At 43.6% G+C, this 11837-nt stretch overlaps 1 protein-coding gene across 11 annotated transcripts in view; it reads left to right on the top strand.

The window, feature by feature from the left end:
• Positions 1-11837, top strand: part of meis2a (Meis homeobox 2a) — a 105582-nt gene that overhangs the window by 64867 nt on the left and 28878 nt on the right. For all 11 annotated transcript variants that reach the window (XM_009293345.4, XM_009293346.5, XM_009293343.5 and 8 more), the window contains 1 exon segment: positions 6997-7073. In XM_009293345.4, coding sequence (XP_009291620.1) covers positions 6997-7073 — 77 coding nt within the window.

The raw sequence follows: 11837 nt of genomic DNA on the forward strand, positions 1-11837 counted from the left end.
TGATGTGTAGCTTATTGGAGATTGATAGAAACACACAAACACTCAATATAAACTGAGAGAAAGAGCAGAAATAACCAACACAATCTCACGGCAATTCGTAACTTTCTCATTTAGTGGCTAATTCGTATGAATTCGTACGATCTAATTCGTACAATTTAGTACGATTTGCTCATCGCCCAATGATGGTTGGGGTTAGGGGTGGGGTCAGGTGCCACGCCTCCTTTTTAAAATCGTAATACGTCCCGGGAGGTGCAGTTTTTGTTTACGCGAATCCAATTTTCGCTCTTTTTCGCGTCTCGAGCGTCTCTCGAGTGCACTGTTCTCACGTAAAAAGCCACCGGAGGCCGCTGTCGAGCGGCCGTCTGTCTGACTGACCGGCTGGCTGAATGACTGAACGATTGACTGGGTGGCCAGCCAATCGGCCGCCCTCCTCCTCCTCCTCCTTGCTCCCTAAAGGCTGATTTATTCTTCTGCGTCAAACTTACACGTATCCTACGGCGTTGACGCATAGCCCTTCGTTGTGGCCGTCAAGCGTCGCTGACGTGCACCTCTTAAAAAATTTAAAGGGCCATGAAACCCCCTCGTTTCAGCAGGGTGTTTTCACACCTCTACTTTCGAAAAAGTCAGAAAAGTGGGCGTGTCCAGCTCTGTTTAGGGGGGAGTGTCGGAGAAACTAAAGTGGGATGGTGTGGGAGTGTCTATTTGTGCACGCGCGAGTTTCAGAGTCAAAATACACACACACACAGACAGGAGAAAGCGATGGTGTTTAACCTACATGGACATCTGTAGTCGAATTATTTGCTGAATTAATAAATGTTGGACTTTAACTTTAGTTTGGCTCTTTCAATCAGGGAATTCATTCATGCCCCTCGCGACAAACGAGATATTTGATTCGAGGAACTGCTCTAAGCGTGTATTTTTCATGCAATGTTTGATACCGCACGGCGAATGAGAGAAAAAAACCTCAGCATTTCCCGGAAACTTAGATGCACACGGCAGGTAGCGTCAGAAAGCCGCGTGTGTTATTCCGGTCACAAAATGCGGTGCTAACATTTCTGCACTCAGTGCTATAGTTAACTTAATTCGATATGAACAAACTGAATAAACAAAGAGCACTGGTCGCTCACTTACCAAATCTGTAGAGACAGGACAATCACCAGCAACTAGAGCCGCGTCTTTATGGAGAGAATACTACAAGCAAATCCAGATTTCAGCGTTTGCAGATGAGAACAGCTCTCAGGTAAACAATAATCCTCCTTAGACACGTAAGTTATTGTTGTCGAGCGTCGCGTACACTGTTAATCCACACCTGATCCAGATAAGCTCTCACAGAGAGAAAATGAAAACGAAACTTAACGGCAGCAAACTATAAAAGCAACACTTCACGCTTGTTTTGCCAAAACAACGTGGCGTCTTTGTGGCTTAAACACGGTGACACAAATGAATATTAATGAAGTTGAACAATAGAGCGCGCTGATTGGTTTGAACCAAGCCTTACTCATGCATTAATGTATCACACTGTAAGACGTAATAAGACTCACTCAGGCACAGACGCCCAGTCTGCACGCTGGAATACACGCTATTATGTCATGACCGTGACGCAGCTTCAAAAATTCGTTTCAAACAGGAAGTACGAATTTGCTTGAAATAACGCAAAAACAACCAATTTACACTTTTTAGTGAAATATAGGTGTCCTAATAGTGTTTACAGCAGTGTGGGACACATATACGACTGTCAAAAGCTCAAAAAATGTGTTTTGGTGTTTCGTGACCCTTTAACTACACGTCGCAACGACGCGTCGCACAAGCTCTGTGATTGGTCCGCTTGGTAGCGCTGACGAGTCTGGGCGGGACCGAGAGCCGCGTGAATGTTGCGAGCCTGATGAAGCGATTGTTTACAAGTGTGGAGTCCCGTGAAGGAGCTTTTGTTTTGTGTTTACCTCATAGTTAAAGTTGTTGCACGTCCGCCGGTTCCTGCCTCAAAATGAGCGAGTTTGAGCCACTTGTACATCCCGGAAGTGTTCAGGAAAACAAAACAGCAGCGAAGAAACTCGACACAGAGGAACATTAACACCTCACTGCCAACTAGCGTTTCGGAAGTGTTAATGCAGACCGACAGAGACGACAGCAGAACTATAAATGCACAGCTACTCGCGTTGCATGCGCTGTTGGTTACACCGATCACTTGACGCAGAAGTATAAACCTGGCTTAAGCCCAAGCAACGATTTACGAAAGCTGTGCAGAAAAAGAAAAGCCCTGCTCTGATTTTGACTGCGTTTTCGGATTTCATTGCATTCTCGCTCCGTTACGAACTCTTTCGCTTTATTTTTTGGATTCTGTTTTTTGTCTTACCTGATTTCTGGAACCGCTCTTCCCTGGTCTCGAACCCAGTCTCGAACGCTGCCTTGCTCCTCCTCCGGGCCTCCGCTCTGCCTTCATAACATGACGAGCTAACCGGACAAACTAAAATAAATAAAAATATATACATACACTTACCGGCCACTTTATTAGGTACACCCTACTAGTATCGAGTTGGACCCCCTTTTGCCTTCACAACTGCCTTGATCCTTCATGACATAGATTCAACATATAGCATCACGGATCATGCATCCATGCTTTCATGTTGTTGAGACCAAATTGTGAGCCGAGCATCTGAATGTGTCAGCAGAAATGGAGACTCATCAGAGCAGCAACGTTTCTCCAATCTTCTATTGTCCAGTTTTGGTGAGTCTGTGTGAATTGTAGCCTCAGTTTCCTGTTCTTAGCTGACAGGAGCGGCACCCGGTGTGCTCTTCTGCTGCTGTAGCCCATCCGCCTCAAGGTTGGCCGTGTTGTGTGTTCAGAGATGCTCTTCTGCAGAGCTCGGTTGTAACGAGTGCTTATTTGAGTTACTGTTGCCTTTCTATCAGCTGGAACCAGTCTGGCCATTCTCCTCTGACCTCTGACCTCATCAACAAGGCATTTGCACCCACAGAACTGCCGCTCACTGGATATTTCCTCTGTGTCGGAGCATTCTCTGTAAACCCTAGAGATGGTTGTGCGTGAAAATCCCAGTAGATCAGCAGTTTCTGAAATACTCAGAGCAGCCCGTCTGGCAGCAACAACCATGCCACATTCAGAATCTCTTAAATCCCCTTTCTTCCCCATTCTGATGCTCACTCTGAACTGCAGCAGATCCTCTTGATCATGTCTACATGACTAAATGCAGTGAGCTGCTGCCCTGTGATTGGCTGATTAGAAATGTGTGTAAACAGGCATTTGGACAGATGTACTTAATAAAGTGGCCGGAAAGTGTGTGTATATATGCACATATAGTTAAAATAAATAACTAAAATCTAATAAATATTTTAAAATAAAAAACGTATAATTAATAATAATATTAATAATAATAATATTAATAATAATAATATATTGATTGGAATTTTTATGTAATGTGATCAGAGCTTTAAAGAATAAAAAAATACATATAATATATATAAAAATATATCTAATTATATATAATAAATGACTGATTATGAATGATTAAATCTTCTGCTGTCTGTAAGAGAATCAGACACACACACACAAACACACACACACACACACACACACACACACACACACACACACACACACACACACACACACACACACACACACACACGTACACACACAGTCGTGTTGCCAAGCTTATGTCAGCACTAAGCAATCCAGCAATGTATCTGTGGTGGGCATTATCATGTGTCTCTGTTGATGATGTTAGTGGCGGTGTGTATGAGCAGGAATCTGACTCTCTGCTGCTTCATTATTTGCTCAGTCTTACAGTTGTTTTCTGATTAATTGGACGCATTCCTGAAGAGTTCCCTTTAATTAAACCTCCAGAGCTCAGGGTCAGAATTCACCCACTTAGGATACGGCATGAGCAGTGTGTGTGTGTGTGTGTGTGAATATGAATGTATGTGTGTTTGTCATTATGATTGAGTGTGTGCATGTGTATGAGTTTGTTTTGTTTGTGTTTTTTGCATGTGTTAATGTGTGTGTAATATGTTTGTATGTGTGTGTGTTTGCATGTGTGCACATTTTTGTGTGTGTGCATTTGTGTTTATGTATATGTGTGTTCATGGTGTTTGTTTGTATGTGTGTATGTATTTATTTGTGTGTGTGTGTGTGCATGTGTATATATTTTTTTTATTTGTGTGTGTTCATTTGTGTGTGTACGTGTGCATGTGTATATGTATGTCTCTGTGTATTTATTTGTGTGTTCGTGTGCATATGTGCATATTCATCTCTGTGTGTGTGTGTGTGTTTGTGTCTGTGTGGGTTTTTGCATGTGTATGTTTGTGATGTGTGTGTTTGTATGTGTATGAATTAATTTGTGTGTGTGTGTGTGTGCATATGTGCTTATTTTCATTTGTGTATGTATGTATGTATGTGTGTTCATGTGTGTGTGTGTTCATTTGTGTGTATTTGTCTGTGTTTGTGTGCATATGTATATATTTTCATCTGTGTGTGTGTGTGTGTGTTCACTTGTGTGTGTGTGTGTTTGTTTGTGTATGTGGGTTTTTGCATGTGTGCGTTTGTATGTGCGTATGAATTAATTTGTGTGTGTGTGCATATGTGTATATTTTCACATGTATATGTGCGTTCATTTGTGTGTGTGTTCATTTGTTTGTGTGTTCATTTGTGTGTATGTATATATGCATATATTTTCATGTGCATGTGTGTATGTTAATGTGTGTATGTAATTTATGTGTGTGTGTGTGTTTGTACGTGTGTATGAATTAATTTGTGTGTGTGTGTGTGTGCATATGTGTATATTTTCAGTTGTGTATGTATGTATATGTGTGTGTCATTTGTGTGTATGTGTTTGTGTATTTTTTGTGTGTGTGTGTGTGTGTGCATATGCATATATTTTCATGTGTGTGTGTGTGTATGTGTGTATGTTAATGTGTGTATGTGTGTGTGTGTGTGTGTTTGTGTATGTGTGTGTGTGGGGGCGTGTGTGTGTGTGTGTGTGTGTGTAGCGAGGGCTGAATAAAGCGCTGTGTGTGAGTGTGTGGTGTGTTTGCTGGTTAATCTGCCTCTTAAAGACATCTGTCAGTGCGCATCACTATTGTTTGTCATGCTGCAGACACAAATCCAATCCTGCCGCTTCTATCATGTCACATTTGGCAGATCAGCAGTGACACAAATTGTATCATAGCGTCCCGCGCGGGGCTTGCGCTCGCAGGAGCCACCGCTGGCAGTCAGAGACCTTTGCAGAAACGCCTGCGTTAGCGCTAGCTTGGCCTGCGTTCAGGGACTCGGCGCTAACCGTCGAGGAAAGCGCTGTGTTTTGCGTCTTTGCGCTCGGAGCCATGCGTTTCATCTGATTGGCTGTGTGTGTGTGTGTGTGTGTGTGTGTGTGTGTGTGTCTCTCTCTGCACACATGCTTCCATTAATTGGCCTGATCCTGATTCAGCTGCACTCTGATCTCTTATCGTGCTGCCTGCTTGCATCATATAAGCAGCACACACACACTTGTACAGCTATCTTTATGGGGACGTAATGATGTTTCTATTGTACAGACTGTATATTATATCCTCTCGCTCTCACAGCAAACAATCTACAATATAACATATTCACAATACTCGATTCTTAATACTTATTATATGAACCTTTTCCTTATGGGGACCAAAAATTACTGGTATTTCTATACTTGTGGGGACATTTGATCATCACAATGTTAGGAGTACAAGACACACACACACAAAAAACACTCAAACCCACACTCATCACACGTCTTCACACATCACAATATATCATTCTGCTGGAATTATGAACCCTTTTCCTCAGGAGGACCAAAAAATGTCCCCACAAGGTCAAAAATTACTTGGATTACTTACTTGTGGGGACATTTGATCATCACAATATTAGGAATGACATAGAAATGACAAGACACACGCACACCAACACACATAAAAAACTCAAACACACACTCACAGGAGCTCACACACTCCTACACACATGCACACTTGTTCAGCTATCTTTATGGGGACATGAAGATGTTTCTGCTGTACAGACTATATTCTCTCCTCTCACAGCAAACAATCTGCACTTTTACATCATCACAATACATAATTCGGCTGAATATATAAACACTTTTCCTTATGGGGACCAAATATGCCCCTACATGGCCATAAATACTGGTATTTGTATACTTATGGGGACATTTGGTCATCACGATGTTAGCAATACACACACACACACATAAAAAAACACTCAAACACACACTCATCACACATCTTCACAATACATAACTCTACTTGATTTACAAGCCCTTTTTTCTTATGAGGACCAAAAAAATGTCCCCACAAGGTCAAACATTACTGGGATTGTTGTACTTGTGGGGACATTTGGTCATCACAATATTAGGAATACAAGATATACATGCACACACACCCATATAGACATTCAGACACTCACTCAAAGGAGCTCACACACTCATACACACACACACGCATACTTGTAAAGCTATCTTTATGGGGACGTAATGATGATTGTATTGTACAGACCGTATATTCTCTCATCTTCTGACACAGCAGAATGAACCATCAACTATTACAGCATATGTTTTACACAGCAGATGCCCTTACAGCAGCAACCCAGTACTGGGAAACACCCATACACACTCATTCACATGCACACTCATACACTACGGCCAGTGTAGTTGATCAGTTCCCCTATAGCGCATGTGTTTGGACTGTGGGGGAAACCGGAGCACCCGGAGGAAACCCACACCAACACGGGGAGAACATGCAAACTCCACACAGAAACGCCAACTGACCCAGCCGGGACTCGAACCAGTGACCTTCTTGCTATGAGGCCACAGTGCTAATCAATGAGCCACCGTGCCACCCTATAGATAACTATTTAAAATTTAGTGTGTGTTGGTCATCACCACATGCATCATCACTGTGTGTGTGTGTGTGTGTGTGTGTTTTCTAATCCCGAGCGTCTCTTGTGTTTCCCTCCAGCACCCGTATCCCTCAGAAGAGCAGAAGAAGCAGCTGGCTCAGGACACCGGCCTCACCATCTTACAAGTAAACAACTGGTGAGTCTCTGTTCATCTCCTCCTCTTCACGTTCCCTCAGAAGTGTTCAAGGGGACAGCAGGGATACACACAGCTCAGCTCATAACCCCGAGGTGGCGGATTAAATGAAACGATCACAGAGCCGCACAGATTGATACAGGAATTATTTATCGGAAAAATACGTTTAATATATATTATCGCTGGCTTCATTTAAAGTTCAGATTAATTGAGCTGACAGCTTCTTTTCAGAAACACCGGGATTTCCTGGCCTTACACAAACGTAATTATACGCAGCGCTATGTTATCGGTCTAATTCCATGTAGTGGAGCTTTTTATTTACAAATGAGAAGTCTCGGGCTTTTATCCGCAGCTCCGCTTAATGTATTTATCAAAGCGAGTCTCATTTTGGTGGGGCTGTATCTGTCGGGGACAGGCGGCGGCTCTCGGCGTTATCACCCTGAGGTCAATTGATTTTTTTCTGCTGCTTTTGTGATTCATTTCCCCCCCTACACCTCGTTCTGTTGCGGGATCACAATGAGAAACACGCCTGGAGAATGAGCTGGGTTTGTCCACTTAAATTGGCCGTAGGAAGCGCTGTTATCTGCCCGGCGGTGTGGACGGCGTTTCAATTACAGCCGCTCGTGCCGTCACACACCTACGGCAGCAGAAAATCGAGCCGCTTCGGCTGTTTCATGCTGATTAATGCTGAAACACACTGAGAAGCCGACTGAAGTTGTGTGTTGGACGTGTGCTGATACTCAATAATTCAATATAAGGTGATTATGAACATGCTCAATTCAAGTTTTTCCGTATAGCACTTTTCTAAATTAATATGGCTTGAAAGCAGCTGCACATTATTGCATCACATTCAAAAATTGAAAAGGTTATTAGTTAACTTTATTAGTTATTAATAGCTTAACTAGTGTAATGTATAGTATAAATAATTAACTAGTAATAATTAGCCTTTAACAGTTAGAGTTGTTATATATACACATAGATAGGTTGCAGATATATAGCATATACAGCAGGGGAAATAAGTATTGGTGTTTTCCTGGGAATAATATTTGTAAAGGAGCTGCTGACATGGACTTAAAGCAGATTTTGGTTTAAAAAAAAAAATATATATATATATATATATATATAGACATGAAAACAAAACAAAAGATGCTTCTGTGGGTCTCGTCTATCAAATCTGAGCTTTATTTTATATTCTCAATTGGATTCGGATCAGGTGATTGGCTGGGCCATTCTACAGCTTGATTTTCTTTCTCTGAAAGCATCTGAGAGTCTCCTTGGCTGTGTTTTGCTCATCAATTCCCCTATAGCGCATGTGTTTGGACTGTGGGGGAAACCGGAGCACCCGGAGGAAACCCACGCCAACACGGGGAGAACATGCAAACTCCACACAAAACTGAGCCAACCGAGACTCGAACCAGCAACCTTCTTGCTGTTAGGGCACAGTGCTGACCACTGATGCACCATGTCACCAACTTCTATAGTAGGAAAAAAAAACACAATGGAAGTCAATGGTTACAGGTTTCCAACATTCTTCAAAATATCTTCAAAGAGAAAAGAAACTGTTAAACGTTTGTAATGAGGGAAGTGAGAGTGCATTATTGTGTGAACTGGCCCTTTAAATCCCGTGCTCACGCACACTCGCCCAGGTCAGATCCGCTGCGTCCACCTGACATTCCTGGATTCCTCCTGTGACGGAGCGTGTGTGTGTGTGTGTGTGTGTGTGTGTGTGGATCCGCCTTTGATATGCAGAGACGGATGGGTTAGCTGGACGTCCTGAATCAGGTCTTTGTTCCGAGCAGAATCAAACACAGGAGTCACTGTGAGACGTGACAGAGACAGAGAGACTCCTGCTCCGACAACACCATACACCTCTCTCTCTCTCTCTCTCTGTGTGTGTGTGTGTGTGTTGAAGATCAGCTTGTTTCTGAAGCCTGAAATGAGACTGATCTGCTTTATTTGAGGGCTATAGTGAAGGCAGGGCATGATTGAAGCAGAGTCAGTGTATAGAGAATTATACACACCCCGACTGCAGCACGTTTAACTTTGACCTACTGCAGACCATGAGACGCTCTTATTCTGGCCGGCGGTGGTCAGATTGCACAACTCTCTTTCTAAATATACGGCTGGAGAGCAGATGAGCGTCTGGCAGAGCACAGCATCAGCACGCATTGCGTTTAGCGGGCGCTAATTGGCAGTTAATTAGCGGAATTTGACTCAGTTGTTGGTTCCCCAGCGTCTGCCTCTTCATCTGATCTGATATAAGTCTCTCAGCGCCACTTTCAGCAGACTGGCACACATCAGAACAAGCAGAGGATCCAATTCATTACTCAAACTCGGGCTGGGCCATCAATCCAGTCCAAACTGCAAACGCCATTGTGCAAAGCTGGGATTGACACACAACTTATCAATGAAGTATGGAGAGAGTTATAGTGATCCTCCTGAAGGAGAGAGGGAGACGTGCGGAAACAAGATGTGTGCTGACAATATCATAATAACTCATTCATTCATTTTCTTTTAGGCTTAGTTCCTTTATTAATCTGAGGTCGCCACAGAGGAATGAACCGCCAACTTATACAGCATATGTTTTATGCAGCGGATGCCCTTCAAGCTGCAACCCATCACTGGGAAACATCGACACACACTCATTCACACACATACACTACGGACAATTTTTAGCTTACTCAATTCCCCTATAGCGCATGTGTTTGGACTGTGGGGGAAACCGGAGCATGCGCAGGAAACCCACGTCAACACGGGGAGAACATGCAAACTCCACACAGAAACACCAACTGGCCCAGCCGAGACTCAAACCAGCGAGCTTCTTGCTGTGAGGCGAGAGCGCTAACCAGTGCTGCCTATCACAGTAATAATAATAATAATAATTGTTTACAAGTGTTATCATTACAAACAAATAAATACAGATTTTTTTTTAGACTAATTACACTCACCGGCCACTTTATTAGGTACACCTGTCCACCTGCTGGTTAACGCAAATGTCTAATCAGCCAATCACAGGGCAGCAGCTCACTGCATTTAGGCATGTAGACATGATCAAGACGATCTGCTGCAGGTCAAAGTGAGCATCAGAATGGGGAAGAAAGGGGATTTAAGTGACTCTGAACGTGGCATGGTTGTTGCTGCCAGACGGGCTGCTCTGAGTATTTCAGAAACTGCTGATCTACTGGGGTTTTCACGCACAGCCATCTCTAGGCTTTACAGAGAATGCTCCGACAAAGAGGAAATATCCAGTGAGTGGCAGTTCTGTGGCTGCAAATGCCTTGTTGATGAGGCCAGAGGTCAGAGGAGAATGGCCAGACTGGTTCCAGCTGATAGAAAGGCAACAGTAACTCAAATAAGCACTCGCTACAACCGAGCTCTGCAGAAGAGCATCTCTGAACACACAACACGGCCAACCTTGAGGCGGATGGGCTACAGCAGCAGAAGAGCACACCGGGTGCGGCTCCTGTCAGCTAAGAACAGGAAACTGAGGCTACAATTCACACAGACTCACCAAAACTGGACAATAGAAGATTGGAGAAACGTTGCTGCTCTGATGAGTCTCCATTTCTGCTGACACATTCAGATGCTCGGCTCAGACAACATGAAAGCATGGATCATCCTGCCTTGTATCAGCGGTTCAGGCTGGTGGTGGTGGTGTAATGGTGTGGGGGAGATTTTCTTTGGGTCCATTAGTACCAATTGAGCATCAACGCCACAGCCTACCTGAGTATTGCTGCTGACCATGTCCATCCCTTTATGAGCACAGTGTCTCCATCTTCTACTTCCAGCAGGATAACGCAGCATGTCATAAAGCTCAATCATCTCAGACTGCTGAACATGACGATGAGTTCACTGTACTCAAATGGCCTCCACAGTCACCACATCTCAATCCAATAGAGCAGCTTTGGGATGTGGTGGAACGGGAGATCTGCAGCAACTGTGTGATGCTATCATGCCAATATGAGGAATATCTCCAGTAGCTTGTTGAATCTACGGATTAAGGCAGTTCTGAAGGCATCCAACACAGTACTAGTAAGGTGTACCTAATAAAGTGGCCGGTGAGTGTGTGTCTTAATGTTAATCTTAGTGTTGTTAGTATGCGTTCAGTCTGCAGATGAAAAAGCGAGATGCGTCGTTTTTCTGCTCTGGGACGATCCGTTTTGTTTGCAGGGGAAAACAAATAGAGCAGGCCTGAAGAAAGAGACGCGTCTGAGGTGAATAAGTGGGTTAATTTCTGTGGTTTTGCAGGTACGACTGGGATCGCGCTGCGCCTCGGGCCGTCTGTGAGCGGAATAGCAATTTTATTACGTTGTCATTAAAGCAATTTCACAGCACTATTGTTTGTTAATGAGAAGCCGCAAACGAGGAGAGACGCCGCGGACGCTTGCTCTCTTTTTATATCGCTGGAAAAGAAATGCGCGCTCACCCTTCGCATCTGTCTCTATCTGAACTCAGGCTTGTAAAAGGGAAACCCACTTAAAGCTGAAATATAAAGTCTGTAGTGCCAAGGCTGTGTTTATGAGCTGCCGTCGGACTGCTCCTGCTCTGATAGCCGGACTCCCGTCTGTTTTTATGTCCGTTTAGGATAATACGTCATAGCCATGACAGCCGAGCACATCCAGCTTGGACTGTGACGCAAAGAAAGCACAGAAGTAGCCTAATGCCTTCATTTCCCACACATTATATTAGTACTAAAATGTCTAAAAAAGTCCCTTTGTTAAACTGTAGAGCTGCATTTTCAACATCAGAGGTGGACAAAGCAGAGAT

Source organism: Danio rerio, chromosome 17, assembly GCF_049306965.1.
Source record: "Danio rerio strain Tuebingen ecotype United States chromosome 17, GRCz12tu, whole genome shotgun sequence".
NCBI lineage: Eukaryota > Metazoa > Chordata > Actinopteri > Cypriniformes > Danionidae > Danio > Danio rerio.